Here is a 15,923-nt window from a genome sequence, read left to right on the forward strand (position 1 = left end):
CTCCTATTTTAATAATTTTTAAAATATTTTTTCTTCATTTTTTTAGTCAATAAATTTTACGTTATTAAATTAAAGTTCTATAATTGTATAAAAAAAATTAATAAATCAATTACTTTATATTGGAGTTTATATTGGAGATATTGTGATTATGTAGGAAAAAAGAGAAAAAAATATAAAATACGAAAAATAGATGTTTTATTATTAAAACATAAAGTAAAGGGTAATTTTGGTATTTTAAAATTTATTTAGTATAATTTGACTATTGACTCAAGTATAAGGACTAAGGAGTTAACAAAAACAAAAACTGGAGGACTATATAATTATTTCCAAAAACACAGGGACTGAGTAGTGTATTAGGTAAAAACATAGAGACCTTATAATTATTTATCCTATAATAAAATACAACATTTTTTTTATATATAAAATACATTTTTTTAAATTCAATACATTTAAAACTATTATGAATATATAAGATTTATTTCTCAAAATAATGTTTATTTTTTCGAATCTAATGTTGCACAAAACCAGTCTCAGTGTTTAAATTTAAAGAATCCAATGGATTCAGTTCAGTAGTATAAATATTAGTCAAAATAATCATTATTTCAAAGAAAAATTTGGGATATACAAATATTAATAATTTAATTTTCTTTTTTGTCATTATTTAAAACACTAACTTTGATCGAAAAATTAAGTAATTTATAATCATCATAGAGGACTTGCAGGTTTGCCCGAGAGGTTAAGGGGGAAGACTTAAGATCTTCTGCACATAAGTGCGCGTGGGTTCGAACCCCACAGCTTGCATTTTTTAATTTTCTTTTTATCTCTCTTTAAATATAGTTAAAGAGAGATTAGGTGGAGGTGTGGTGTCGTCGGTTGGGAGCTTCGGTTCCTTGTATCGCGCTCAGCTATGAGGACTATTATGGCGCACTGCTCCGTCCCAATAAATACTCGCTTCAATGTCAACACTGCCAAATTTTCTTCTCCCCTTTTACCATTTTCCTACTCACCGCTTCACCTCAGTCTTCGTCCCTCACTTTCCATGGCCTCTGCAACTCAATCATCCACTCAGGTAGGTAATCATAACTTCCATTTTTCTAATAGGATTTCTTTCCTTAATTGAGGTGTTTTTAATTTTGATCAGGCTGTATCTCCTGGAGGTGTTGACAATGTGTTGCAGTTAATTCAAACTCACCAGGTAGGTTACTTTGTTGTTTAGCATAAGAGATTATTAATTTGTATCGTTGGTTGATTTGTATGGTTGTGAAGTTTACTGGTCGGTCTTGGGTTTGTGTGAATTTTAGGAAAAGGCCGCTCGACTTCCTCCAGTAGAGGAAATTAAAACTGTGCTCAATCACAGTGTCCGTGGCATGCTTTCAACTTTTTCTCAGGTTTGTTCTTGTTTCCTTGTTTGTTCATGTGTTGATTGTAGATTATAACTCATCAATTAAAGAGAAACAATAAATGGTGATTGGATTTATTAGTTTTTTCTGTGAAAGGAATCAGTAAATTTGTTACTACTAGTGAAACAAACTACTAGACCCATTTGGTTTGGGGATGTGCAGCAATAATTATTCACATTCGGTGGAGACTGATCTGCATCAGTGATCAATATGAAGGTCAAAGTTGGGAAGTGTGCAGGATTAAATTAGACTTGTGATATGAGGGGGAGAGAATCCGGAAGGGTATATGTGACAGAGCTCTAAGGTCTAAACCAGGAAAATGCTTTGAATGTATGAATTCTTGAGTCCATGAACTTTACACTTCATTAAGTCATAGTATTTTAAGGATTAGTATCAGTTATTTTTATGAATGATAGTGATAGACAAAACATATAGCTATGGAAAACAATGGTTGTTAATCATTTTGTGGCTAAGGAGATGAGGATTATATTTGATTGTGGCGTTTATTGCTTGATCTACTTTTTCATTTGCTTATTAAATTGTAGCAGTTGTTTTTAATTCCAGAAGCATGAGGGTTATCCATCAGGGTCAATGGTTGATTTTGCATGTGATGTTGATGGATCTCCAATATTAGCAGTGAGCAGCCTGGCAACTCATTCAAAGGTATCCTCTATAATGTTCATATTTCTTTTTTCATGTGTTCTTCAACTTGGAACAATTATAAAATGGAAGAGATTCTGGTCTTTTTGGATTGGTAAAACTTTATTCTATGATTTTTGTTTCATCTTTTTACTTGAATTATCTAAAGTCTGGTGAAGCTACTCAGCAAATACTTCTAAGATTGATCTTCTGTTTGTCTAGTTTCTCATATTTGTTGAATTTCCTCTCAGCAACTGAAGCCTAGGCGATTAGGTGCATTAGGGGACTAAATTCTGAGATTGATCTTCAGTTGACTAATTACTTTTCTTTTGTCTCCTCAAACTTAGTGATTTAATAAGTCACTACTGTTTCTTTTATCCTTTAGTGTACTTTTCAATTTACTCTTACCACTATTCCATGACCATCTGAAACTTGCTTTCCACAGGACCTGTTAGCTAATCCGAAATGCTCATTGCTTGTTGCTAGAGATCCAGAGGATAGGACCGATTTAGTAATCACCCTGCATGGAGATGCTGTTGCTGTAAGTCCTTTTATCTTCTTTACCTATACAAGTGTTTCCTGAGCTCATTATTTTGGAACTTAATTTAATTTTACATTTTCTTTGTTTATGGAGTTAATATAATTTTAAAATAATCTCTTGATCAATTAGGTTTCTGAGGAAGATAGAAGTGCCATTCGAACTGCTTATCTGGCAAAGCATCCCAATGCATTCTGGGTAACTTGTTTCCCCTTTACTTCCTGGCATGCTTGTTTTTGTCCAGTACCAGTACTCTATGTGAAGATCTGTACTTACAATGTGAAGGTTGACTTCGGTGACTTCCAATTCTTGCGTATTGAACCAAGAGTTGTGCGATTTGTATCTGGAGTTGCAACTGCGTTGCTTGGATCAGGAGGTATGTGTACTATTCTGCATTGTTCTTTTTCTTGACCATCATATTGCATTGTTTTTCTGAATTTCTTGTTGAGAGTGAATTTTGATATTCTGAAGGTCACTAAACCCTAGTCACCCTTCTGTGATTATGAGGTCAAAAGCACCCACGTCACTGAAGTAGAGAGTATTTGCATAAGTGGTCACTAAAGTCGTTTTTGCGACGATAAAGTTACTAAAGTAGCACATGTGTGTGAATGAAGTCTATGACCGGATTCGTCAACTTGCTCCACTGGAATGCTGACGTTAGCGACATCTCATCCTTCGCGTAAATTGCTTTGAATGGGTAAATCAATCATTTGTCCTTGTGGATCCGACATTAATCCTTTGATACCAACTAATTGGTGTACTTGAGATGCATTTCCCGTAGCTCCTGAGAAAGACATTGACACGCCAGCGACACATTAGTTCCAATTTGAAGGAGCGGCTATGTGGCAGCCACCTGTTGTCCATGAGTTTAATTTTTTTAATCCTTTCCCTCTAACCCCAACTGTAGTCAACCATGGCTTAATAACCTGAAATCCCCTTTTAATATTGAATAAAAAAATTGAAGGCAAAAATTAAATTTCTCCTCCTTTACATACTGCTCCGCCATTGATTGATGGCGTCATAAGTGTCATAAGTAGCAATACCCCTGTGTCTGGCCATATTTCCATCTTCGAAACTGCTGATCTTCACCTGCACCTTCTACTATCAGGAGATTATCCTCTTATTCGAAATTTTCGAGATGCAAAATACGTTTTCTTATTGGAATCTTCCAAATTATGGACAATTGCAGCTCCTATAGCACTCATTATCCTCTGAAATTATGGGGTTAATTCCTTTACTAATATCTTTGTCGGCCATATTGGAGATGTTGAGCTATCCGCAGTTGAAATTTCCCTCTCCATCGTTGCAAATGTTTCTTTTGGTTTCTTGGTTTGATTCCCATATTCTCAATCTCCATTTCCCTTTTCCCCGAAATTAATTAAAACTATTATTGTTTAAGAGAAATCCAAAAGTAATACTTTAATAAGTCGCCGGATGAGGTGTCACTGTCGACAGCATTCCGGTGGAGCAAGTCGCTGGATCCGGTCATAGTGACTTTATTGACACACTTGTGCTACTTTGGCGAGTTCATTGCCTCAGAAACCACTTTAGTGACCATAGGTGCTTCTGACCCATGATTATGACCCTGCATTTATCTTTTGAGTGCCTGTGCTTTCATTTCTGATTTTATTATTTACAATACTGCAGAGTTTAGCAGCGAAGAATACCAAGCTGCTAAAGCCGACCCTATAGCTCAGTTCTCTAAGCCTGTTGCAGTATGTTTTTTTTTTTTTTTGTCAACTCTATTCCTGTCTATTATGCATAATCCTGTAAAATATCTGGCTCCCAACTTTTAAGTGGCTTCTTATCCTTATCAGGGCCATATGAATAGAGATCATGGTGAAGATACTAGGCTCATCGTGCAACATTCAACATCAATTCCAGTAATTTAATTGATTATGTTTCTATAAGTTAGCCTGGGATGTTATTAGACCGGACATTATGTGAGCAGTGACTGGTTTCTTTTCCAGGTGGATTCTGCCTACATGCTAGACATTGATAGTCTCGGATTCAATGTCAAGGTATTGCTAATGCATAACCTTACATTCTTTGAGTCTTCTGCTTTCAGATTAGCCAGTTTCTTCTCTTATAGTGGCCATGTTCCCATTGGAACTGTTTCATTTAAGTGCTAAATTGTCTTTTAGATTCTATTCCGATCTCTGAACCTTTCCTCTTCTTACAATAAATGTTTGACCTCATACTCTTTTTCTCCCTTATAGGCTGTTTATCAAGGGAGCACTTACAAGCTTCGTATTCCTTTCCCTAGACGTGCGGAAGATCGAAAGTAAGATGCCGTAACCCCGAATTACTGTCTTTTGTGGAAGTCTAAATAGGCTTTGAAGCTAAAGTTGTGTTTGTTGTATTTGTTAGGGATGTGAAAACTTTAGTTGTGGAAATGCTTGAAGCTGCCAAGTCTCAAGTGAATTGATACAGATACTCTGCAGCAGAGGCGCATCCACCTTACAGAACACAGACACACATACATGTATATTTTGATTACAGCAAAAACAAACAACTAAACTCTTGTCTTGTCATAATATCTTATTTACTGATCAAGGGTTTTAATTAAAGATCGAAAATTTAGCATTAGCCAGCTGGATTCTTAAGTGGTAATAAATACTCCCTCCGTCCCATTTTGATAGGCAATATTTCTATTTTAGTCATCCCAAAATATAGGCATTTTTCTATTTTTAAGTGGTAGTTAAATGTTAAATAGTCTATAATGCCCTTATTAATTATCAAGTCTATCACTTTAATTAATTTGGTCACCTCTTTTTTTTTCATATTTACGAAGATAAATTCTTTTAATTCCAATGATTATTAATTGCAATCAAACATTCAATACCAAAAAGCTTTGAATCAATGAGTGAATGATGGCTTAATTAATTCACCAAAATTGTCATTCAAATTGGCGGGATCATACAATAAATCCTTGAGTATAATTTGGCTCCATTTTTTTAATTTAATTTCCTTAATTGGCGGTAATGCTTAATTTAATAAATTTTGAGTATAATTTGGCTCCATTTTTTTAGGGTAAATTACATCCATGGCTACTGAACTTTATCCATTTTTACATTATGACCATTGAACTTCATTTCTTCCCGGTATGGCCACTGAACTTTACATTTTTTAACACCGGTGGCCACTTAACGTCTCAAAACGACTGTTTACGCCTAAAAATAAAAAATCCAAAGCGTTAATGATATTCTAATAGCTTTAATTCTTGAAAATTTTCGTTTTGAGGTCATTTGGGTGTTGTTTGGTTAGGAGAGAGAGAATGAATTTTAAGAGAGAGAAAGCTCAAAAAAATGTGATTTTGGAAAATAAAAAATGTGGTTTCATGGTAAATGTCGTTCTGAACAACTTGAATTCTTGAATATTTTCATTTTGAGATCGTTAACGGTCATTTTGAGAAGTTAGTTAAAATTGAGTGGCCACCGGTGTTAAAAGTGTGAAGTTCAATGGTCATACCGAAAAGAAATGAAGTTCAATGGCCATAATGTGAAAATGGATAAATTTCAGTAGCCATAGGTGTAATTTACCCATTTTTTTTTGTTTAATTTCCTTAATTGGCGGTAAGGCTTAATTTGGAATTTGAAAGAATTTTCCATATAGCCGTAAACATTTAATTTGAGTCTGTGGATATGTAATTTAGGTTGGATGTATTTAATGAGTCTCAAATACCAAGATATTTAAATTTTATTTTTATATGTTTAATTAAATTCTTTATGGAGGGTATTTTAGTAAACATATAGTATTTTAACTAAATTTATTAATTACCGTGCAACTGAAATATTACCTATCAAAATGGGACGGAAGGAGTATTTGTTTAAGTCATTATCTTCACATTTAAGAGATTAGATATGTTCATAAAAAAAAAAAAAGAGATTAGATATGGCATGGCATGTCAATGCAGGATGGATGTTATGATTAAAAAATCGCCAGAGATTCAGCCTAAATGTTAGCAGCATTCCATTTATATGCATCCTCCACAATCAGAATGATGCCAAGATGGGCCATTTTATTTGACTAATTTTTTACAATTATTTAATGCTTTTATTTTAAAATATAATAATATCTATCACATGCCTATTCATTTGACATCATGTCCTCTTAATCTTATTATAAAGACAAAACTGGGCAAAATACAAAAATAGGGAAAAATAATAATAAAAGCTTTATGATTCTTAACTAGTATATGTGATTTTTTATATTAACAAAAACAATCAGATTCTTAGTTACAATGTTTAAAGTTGAAGCATATATTTGTCCAATCACTTTTTTATTATATGTTTAGATATTTTATTTCGTCATTTGTAAATATAAATCAAACCACAAGGAGACAATTACAATTTTATTTTAAATTTTGAAATTTTTCTATTTTGTCTTATTTTCTCTGTTAGTATTTTTTTTTTTATAAAATAATTACATGATAAAAATCTCTTCTACTATTTCCAACAGCATAATATATCCGATAAATTACATCCATAATCCATTAACTTACCGATATTTATTTATTTTTTCTTTTCTAACAATGTTACCGTAACCACCAGGTTGTTTACAACAACAACAACAAAGCCTTAGTCCCGAAACCACCAGGTTGTTTATTTAAAAAAAAAAAACTTTCCCTACCCCTTTGAAGCAAGGTAAATGAAGTTACCATTAAAACAGTCCAATCCAATTTACCCTAAAAAAACCAATGAAAAATGAGAAATTGGTAAAAGATGGAAAAATGAGAAAATTAATTTTTCTGATCTTATAAAAATTGGATGACACTTATAGATATACAACAAACAAACAAACAAACACATGAGAGATTACTAGTTGCTAACCCCCTTTTCTTCTCTTTTCTCCAACCTCTAACAAACTACCTACTCACCATCATATCATGATATGATCCCAAAACAAAAATTCAAAAAATCCCTAAACTATTAAGAAAAAGGACACAAGCCGCCTCCTCAATCCAATGCTCATTCTGAATCACTTTCCATGCTTCCCATCGCCTTCAGCCCTCTAGGTCTCTGCATCACCACATTCAGATTACAATTACAACTTTAATCCCAAAGAAGAAAGAAAGATCCATCACTTCAGATCTAAGAAAAGAATCAATTTCAATAGTGTGTGTACCTTCTTACAACTCTTCTTCTCCCTAACTTCATACCTCTCTTGGCTCATATCACTCAACCATGCCCCTGGGCTCACCAACTGCAACCCATAAAAAAAATCCCAGTCAATTCATAATCCACATTAAAGATCCAAGGAAAACAAACCCAAGCCTGATCAGAAGGAAGAATATGAGACTTACAAGTAAGCTTCTTTGGATAATCTTGGCCCTCTTCTTGGGGCGTTGGGGAAGTTTACATCCTTTCATGGCTAGAAAGTCCTCTTCTTTTTCTTTGCTTGACAAGCTTATATATAGTTTTGGCCAAACGTGTCCTCCTCTCTCTTCTCCTCCCTTGTTCACATCCATTGACACCTTCCCATTCTCATCTATACCTACTGATGACCCTCTTGTTGTGTAATATCTCTCTTCTTTCTCCGGTGATGCTGATTTTCGATTCTCACTCCGCAAAATTGCTGCCTCTGAATTCCTGTACCACAACAGATCCACAAATCTTATCAATATTGCATTATTTGGGATCTGACACAAGTTTGCAGATTGAAGTTTTTTCGTTTTTTCAATTTCTTTTGCTTGTAACTTCCCATCAACCAAACAGGGGAAGGGGATTGCAAGAAAGATCCGACCTTCTCTCTCTTTATTTGGGATTTCTCAACTGTCTGTTTGGTTGCTGAGAAAATGAGAAAAGAAAACAGGATTAATTCTCTCTATTATTTTCTCAGCCGTCAAACAGTAAATGACAACCAAAAAGAAAATCCAATTCCATCGGCATTTTAAAACACTTCATATTTTCTGAGAAGAGGAGAAGATAGAATTAGAGAGAATTTCTCCACAACAGCCGATGAAATTGGAAACTGAGAAGAGGGCAAGACAATCGAACCTAGTAAGACGATTGGGATGAGGATGAGATGCTTCCTTCTCTGCCGCAGAAGAGACGACGACGCGTCTATCAATCCGAGATGTGATTTTCCTGCTAAAGAGACCATTAGATCTCTGTGAGATGATTTGAGGGTCTCTTACTCTTACACATCTAAGCCTCTTTTTATTCCCCCACTGCAAGAAAAAGTCAGGCTCTAGTGTCTTCATTCCTCTCTGATTTTTCCCATCTCTATCCATATCTGCACCAGTATAAACAAGTAAAAATCGGAGAAGAAGCAGAAATTTGATGTTGAAGCAATAATCAAAGAACAGGAAACCCAGAAGTTAAAATCGGAGAAATAAACAAATTGAAGATTGAGGTTCATCCGATTGAGTCTTCTAGGTCTTCAATTTCAGAAGACCCAGACTGAAACTGAAGAAGGTTAAGAAGTGAGTTCATAGAGAAAGCCCAGAAGCGGCGAAAAATCTGAGAAAACACAACAATCAAATAATGAAAAACATATATTGAAGAAGATCCAATATACATATACTCTGTCAATGAGAAAATTGTGAGGTTAACATCAAAGATCTGAAGTAAACAATGAAATCCCTGAAATTGGAAAAGAGAAACGAAGAAGATAAACCATATCTTACCATAAGATAATTGCATGAGGATGATAAAACGAGCAAATAAATAAGAATCGCTGAATCTCAACGAAGAAGACGAAATTCTAGATCGCTTCTGCTTCCAGATTACACCAAACTCTATCTTCTTCCCTCAAATTTTTCCTTCTTTCTGTGTATTCTGTTTGAAAAGTAAATTGATTCGCCAATTCAAACCCCTTCTCTCTCTCTTTCTCTTGCACAATCTTCTTTCTCTCTTTTTTTCTCTGAGCTTAATGTGGATTTTCTCCCTCTTCTTCTTCTTCCTTCTTCTTCTCTCTGTGTTCTCTCACACAAATATTTATGTAACCCAGAATGGGGAGTGCGTCTGATAATAAAATAACTGAAGATTGTTTTCGACCGTAGGATTAGAAACCGACGGGTAGATGGGAGTGGAAGGGGTTTCACGTGTTCTGAGCGTGCTTGATAATCGTCTCCCCTTTTTCTTTCTTTTTTGGGCTCTACGGCCTATCTATAAATCATACTGTTGTAATTGGGCTTTTATTGGACTCATTTTGGGCCTAAGCCCCTTCCTCCACTAATTTTTTTTGGGTAAGAAGGGAAGAAAAAAAACAAACAAACAAAAACCTAACCCGGGATCAGTCTAGAAAGACTGACCCCAATCCTATCCTCAAGAAGAGAAGGTAACAGAAAAGAAGGAGGAACGAAAAGGGTAGAAACACCTAACATCCCCTCATGCCCAGCAGCTGCCAAGCGATCTGCCACGCGGTTTTGCTCCCTATAAATATGGGAGAAGGTAAGAGAATCGAAGGCAGGACGAAGCCTCAAGATGGCTTTAATGAGATTCTGACTCTTAAGACAAACAGTCTGTCTATCCGAAATCCTGTTGATAGCCTCCAAATTGTCAGACTCCACCGAAAGTCTTTTAACACCCATGCGAATGGCGAGTTTAATGCCAGACAAGATCCCCTAGAGCTCCGTAGTAAAGGAGGAGCCCGTACTTAAGTTATGGGTAAACCCAGCCAGCCAGGCGCCACCAGCATCCCGAAGAACTCCACCAGCAGCAATTCTGCCATTACTAAGGCAGGAGCCATCCGTATTCAACTTGACAACCCCTTCCATGGGCTTCCTCCAACCAACTAACTGGACCTCTTTAACCGGGGAGGGGTGAACCAGGGGCTCTCCTTCAAAACTCTTTGTAATAACAGAGAGTTTTTTCGAGAAGTAAAACCGGATGTCATGAATAAAGACTGTCTTCTCAGCAAATAACTCTTCATTCCTCCATTTCCACATTTGGTGACAAATAATAGCGAAGAGAATAGCCCCGTGCTCCATACTGGCCAACAAATTCCCATTAACGCCTTCAGAGAACCAGTCAATATCAGAGAACCCCATAAATGAAGGAAGGATGTGGTGAGGAAGGACCCCTTCCCAAACCTTTCTACTATTCGGACAATCCCTCAAAGCATGGCACAAGGTTTCCACATGGCCGCTGCATCTGCTACAGGCACCAGATACAGCCAAGTGCCTTCTGTGTCTATCTGCATTCGTGAGGAGCCTGTTTTTGACTCCCAACCATAGGAAACTCCTAATGCGGTAGGGGACTTTGAGGGCCCAAATGGACTTCCAAATTTCCAAGGGAGGATCAGCCCTATTAGGAGTAAAAGCTTTATAGGCCGAATTGCAAAAACTCCCTCCACTAATTTCATGCTAATAATAAGGGTTTTTTACATTAAAAAAAATTATAATTATAAAATTATAATTAAATTATACCATTAAAATCAATTCTAAAATATTCATTTATATATCACAAATAAAATATATTTTTATATTTTAATAGGTAATTAATTTATTAGTCCCTATATTTTGACAAAACATATTGTTTAGTCCCTGTATTTTTAAAAACACATGGTAAAGTCCTTAACGTTTTTCTCGGTGAACTGTTTAGTCCCTAACGTTTTTCTCGGTGAACTGTTTAGTCCCTACCGTTAGACTCTCATGAAGATTCTGTTAGTTAATTTGGATTTGCGTTCTTCTTTTCCTTTATTTTCCTTTCATTTAAACTCTAATGCATCTGAAATCAACTTTGAGTGTTCTTCTTCTTGATTTTCTTCTTAATCGTTCAAATTAGTAAGCATTGAATCTGTTCTTTTTCTTGTTCTCCATACAAATAGCTTCTTTTTCTAAATTGGATTTCCTCTTCTGAAGTTTGAAGGTAAATAGTAAAGGGTAATTTAGTCATTTCCGAAGTCATAAATGGTAAAAAATCTAACAAACAGACGGAAGGACTAAACAGTTCACTAAAAAAAAGGTTAGGGACCTTACCATGTGTTTTTGAAAATACAGGGACTAAACAGTGTGTTTTGTCAAAATATAAGGACTAATAAATTAATTACCCTATTTTAATTTAAAAAAGTTAGACCAAAATTTATAAATTTTAAATCCTAAAAAATATATTTTAGATTTTAATTTCTAAATTTTAATATTTAAAATATATTAAAAATAATTATTTGATATAATTCAAATTATTAGTTTAAAACGTTAATTTCCCTAATAAATAATAATATTATTTACTAAAAAATTAAATAATTATATTTTTATGAAAATTAAAGAGAGAAAATCTTGGAAATGGAAGTCTATTGAGAATTGAGTGTGATTAATTAAGGAACAAAGTTCCAGCCTCTACGGGATAATGTTTTTAGAAAATGAGTGTTGACTATTGACTCCCATTTTGTATAATTTTTTAACCCAATGAATTTTGTTTTGGGATATCATACAAAAATACACTGAATATTATTAGTCAAAAGTAATTAATGTTACTACAAAGGATACATTTGAAGATTTAATATTTGATTGGGACTGGTTTTAAATATATATTTTTTTTAATGGTAGAATTTTGCTCCTGTTGAGAGCGTCCCTTTCGCGTAGACCTGTCCATAGGCCGGGTTGGGCCGGGCTCGGGCCGGGCTAGTCGGGTTTTTAAGTAAAAATGCTTAGCCCAAGCCCAGCCCAGCCCACAATTAATTTAGGCGGGCTCGGGCCGGGCTGGGCTCGGGCTTAAAAATCAAATCCCGAGCCCAACCCATATAAGCCCACCTAAATATATATATATAATTATTAATTATAAAAAAATAAATATTATACTTAAAAATAAATATTTAATATATAAATAAATATTTATTAATTAATATTAATAAGCGGGCCGGGCTGGGCCGGCCCGTGTTATTTTTATTAATCCCAAGCCCGCCCAAAAAATAGGCGGGCCTGGGCCGATGAACAATTTTTATTGTCCAAGCCCGGTCCAAGGGACACGGGCCTGGGCGGGTACCCGGGCCCGTGGACAGGTCTACTTTTGCGTGAAGGGTTTTTGGATTTTCCTGGTTTTCCAATTGGCGATGATCTGATCTCCTTCAGATATTTCCTGGTTTTCGATCGATTGTGAGAGGCGCCCCTTTCGCGTGAAGGGTTAGGGCTTTCTCTTCTCTTTCGATTCACGGTGATCTGATTTCCTTGGGTTCGCTTGAAGGGTTTTTTTGATTTTTCTGGTTTTCCAATTGACGATTATGTGATTTCCTTTAGTTTTGAGGCGTCCCTTTCGCGTGAAGGGTTAGGGATTTCTCTTGTCTTTTGATTGTCGGTGTTCTGATTTCCTTAGGGTTTTGCTGGTTTTCGCATCGACAGTGTTCTGGTTTCCTCGCTTTCTTCTCCCGTTGTGCCTGTTATGGGGGATAATGTAGAGGACGGGCTGGAGTTTCATGACATCGATGAAGAACCTCAGACGAATATTTACGATCTCTGTCTCATCGGATCGCTAATCATAGACCGCCCCTTCAATTTTAATATTTTCAAAAATCGTATTGCTAGTATTTGGCGACCCGGTAAGGGTTTAACCATCACTGATTTTGGGGGAAAATTGATTCTGTTTAGATTTTATCATGCTCATGATTTACAATGGGTAATGGAGGGTAGCCCCTGGACTTTTGATGGAAATTTACTGGCCCTAAAAGAAATTAAGAGTGGTGAAGACCCTTGTAATGTTCCTTTACACTTAATCAATTTCTGGATCCAAATTCATGGGTTAACATTTAACCTATTCTCTGAAACTGTTGGTCAGGCAATTGGGAATTATATCGGCTCATTTGTTGCATCAGACACCAGGAATAAGGGGGGTGCTGATAGAAACTACCTTCGCATTAGAGTTTGTGTGGATATTAGGGTACCGCTGAAAAAGGAAAAGAAGGTTCGTCGAGCAGGAGGCACGTGGTTAACTTGTACATTTCAGTATGAAAAACTACCTACCTTTTGCTTTGTGTGTGGGTTGATAGGACATATTGATAGGCACTGTGTCAAGTTCTTTGAACAACCAATTCAAAATGTTGTGCGCAATTGGGATGCATCCCTTCGTGCTCCTAATAGAAAACAAAATATGCTTGCTGGAGAGAGATGGCTAAGGGGTGAATCAGAGGATAACCAGGAGTGGCAGGAGAGGTTTTGTAAACTCCCAGCTGGGCCACCGAATTTATCAGTATTGATGAAGAATTTGGGGATATCTATGCTACCTACTGATAAAGAAGATGGTAAAGTGGCAAATGTTGAACAAGAGGAGGGTTTGGTCATCCCAGAGGAACGTAAACGACGTAGGGCTGATACTGATACTACAGTAGTTGGTGCTTCAATTACTCAATCACCTTTAGACCCTATGATACTCGAATCTCCTATTGTAATTGAGAATCAGGAAACAACTGGAAGTGCTTTAAAAAGTATGAATGTTGTCCCAAAAAACGGATCACAGGCAGGCCCCACTGGAAGGGTCTGCCCAGCCATATGAAGCTTTTGAGCTGGAACTGCCGGGGATTGGGGAGCCCCAGGGCAGTTCCTGTGTTTTGTGAACTCGTTAGAGTTCACCAGCCGGATTTAATTTTCTTGTTTGAAACATTAGTTTGTAAGTCGAGAATTGAGTTCCTAAAAAACAAAATAAAATTTGAGGGAAGTTATGTGGTTGATTATGTGGGTCATAGTGGAGGCCTTTGTGTTTTTTGAAAGGAAGCTAAACTTTGATCTCTCATCTCTTTTTCGATTAATCATATTGACATGGAGATAATTGACCCAATTAATGGGAATTGGAGGGTGACTGGTTTTTATGGTTGTCCAGAGAGATCTCGTAGAAGGGTTTCGTGGGACATTCTAAGATCTTTGGCTTCGGCATCTACGTTACCATGGGCTATTATGGGAGATTTCAATGATTTGCTAACTCCTGAGGATAAACAGGGGATTCATGACCACCCGGAGTGGTGCTTTCGTGGATTTCGGGATGCTATTTCAGATTGTGGTCTATTCGCATTACCCTTGCTTGGATATCAATTTACATGGATCAGACATCACGGAAAACCTAATGAAGTTCAAGAAAAACTTGACCGTGTTTTTGTTAGTAATCAGTGGCTGAGTCGATTTCCTATTGGATCATCTTTCAATACGTTAGCGCCATTGTCTGACTATAGTCCTATTCTCCTTCAGACAACTCCTGAGATACAATCACGCTCCAGCAAAAGGTTTATGTTTGAAAATAAATGGATGAGGGAACCAGCTTTGGTATCCATTGTGAATAACGGCTGGGCGATGTCTGTCAGATCTCCTCTCTTGGATCGATTGGCTGAAATGGCTGGTATCCTAAACACTTGGGGTAGAGAGCTTTTAAAGGCCGAGAGAGGTGAGATAAGAGAGTACTCGACCCGTTTGGAACAATTACGGTTGGGGGATTCTCTTCTGAATGCGAAAGAGTTTGAATTGACTAGACAAAAATTGGTTGAACGGCTTGTGCAACATGAGGATCATTAGAAACAACGTGCTAAGTTACTATGGCTCACTGAAGGGGACTCAAATACTAAACTCTTCCATGCGGTTGCTAACGGAAGAAGGAAACGGAATAGGATTCGGCGCTTGCAGAAAGCTGATGGTACATGGGTTTCTGCTGAGAATGAATTATGCTCAATGGCACAAGATTACTTCAGCGAGTTGTTTGCAGGAAGTTTAAGTAACCATCAGGAGATATCAGATCTAATTACACCTAAAGTCACAATTGCCCAAAATGATCAGCTTCTGACTCCGTTCACCATTGAAGAATTCCGTAGTGCTTTGTTCGAGATGCATCCTGACAAGGCCCCTGGCCCTGATGGCTTTAATCCGGCCTTTTATCAAAAATTTTGGCCGGTTTTAGGTCAAGATATTTTTCAGGCTGGATGTAATTGGTTGGAGCAAGGTACATTTCCTAAAGGCCTAAATGATACTATAATCACTCTTATACCAAAATGTGAGGAACCAACAACTATGCGTGATCTTAGACCCATTGCACTTTGTAATGTTGTCTATAAAATTATCGCTAAAGTGTTAGCGAATCGGTTGAAACCTTTACTTCCTGCACTTATCTCTGAAAATCAATCGGCATTTATTAAGGGTCGATCCATTTATGATAATGTTCTCATAGCTTTTGAAGTGATCCATAGTATGAAGCGGAATATTTATCGCAACAAAGGTGCAGTTGCTTTGAAAATTGATATTAGCAAAGCCTATGATCGGGTAGACTGGAATTACTTGTTTGCTATCATGGCTAAATTGGGATTTTCTGATAGGTGGTTGAAGTTGATCAAGATGTGTGTCACCTCTGTTCAGTACTCAGTAAAAGTGAATGATCAACTTGTTGGCCCGTTCTCTCCTGAGAGAGGTCTCAGACAGGGGGACCCCTTATCTC

The 15,923-nt window shown here is 36.5% G+C and overlaps 2 protein-coding genes and 1 non-coding gene across 4 annotated transcripts; 2 read left to right on the forward strand and 1 right to left on the reverse strand.

Annotated features, from left to right (window-relative positions):
• Positions 1 to 718: 718 nt before the first annotated feature.
• On the forward strand, positions 719 to 801 carry TRNAL-UAA (transfer RNA leucine (anticodon UAA)). The gene has a single exon. It is a non-coding gene; the product is annotated as a tRNA-Leu (tRNA).
• Positions 802 to 828: 27 nt separating this feature from the next.
• Positions 829 to 5,166, forward strand: LOC136207078 (uncharacterized). Its single transcript, XM_065998351.1, has 12 exons — positions 829 to 1,069; positions 1,142 to 1,195; positions 1,302 to 1,388; positions 1,965 to 2,063; positions 2,485 to 2,580; positions 2,710 to 2,775; positions 2,863 to 2,953; positions 4,225 to 4,292; positions 4,395 to 4,460; positions 4,548 to 4,598; positions 4,797 to 4,861; positions 4,948 to 5,166. Exons 1-12 carry the CDS (start codon positions 908 to 910, stop codon positions 5,003 to 5,005), a joined length of 963 nt encoding a protein of 320 aa, XP_065854423.1. The 5' UTR covers positions 829 to 907; the 3' UTR covers positions 5,006 to 5,166.
• A 2,144-nt stretch (positions 5,167 to 7,310) lies between these two features.
• LOC136206739 (uncharacterized) lies at positions 7,311 to 9,520 on the reverse strand. Of its 2 annotated transcripts, none has more exons than XM_065997885.1 (5): positions 9,209 to 9,520; positions 8,577 to 8,814; positions 7,883 to 8,168; positions 7,705 to 7,782; positions 7,311 to 7,598 (listed from the first exon to the last, which is right to left on the reverse strand). In XM_065997885.1, exons 1-5 carry the CDS (start codon positions 9,222 to 9,224, stop codon positions 7,548 to 7,550), a joined length of 669 nt encoding a protein of 222 aa, XP_065853957.1. In that variant the 5' UTR covers positions 9,225 to 9,520; the 3' UTR covers positions 7,311 to 7,547. The 2 variants fall into 2 exon arrangements, with proteins under 2 accessions (XP_065853957.1, XP_065853958.1); XM_065997886.1 differs by having other exon boundaries at positions 8,577 to 9,041.
• Positions 9,521 to 15,923: the final 6,403 nt, after the last annotated feature.

Source organism: Euphorbia lathyris, chromosome 9 (genome assembly GCF_963576675.1).
Source record: "Euphorbia lathyris chromosome 9, ddEupLath1.1, whole genome shotgun sequence".
In the NCBI taxonomy this organism is placed as follows: domain Eukaryota; kingdom Viridiplantae; phylum Streptophyta; class Magnoliopsida; order Malpighiales; family Euphorbiaceae; genus Euphorbia; species Euphorbia lathyris.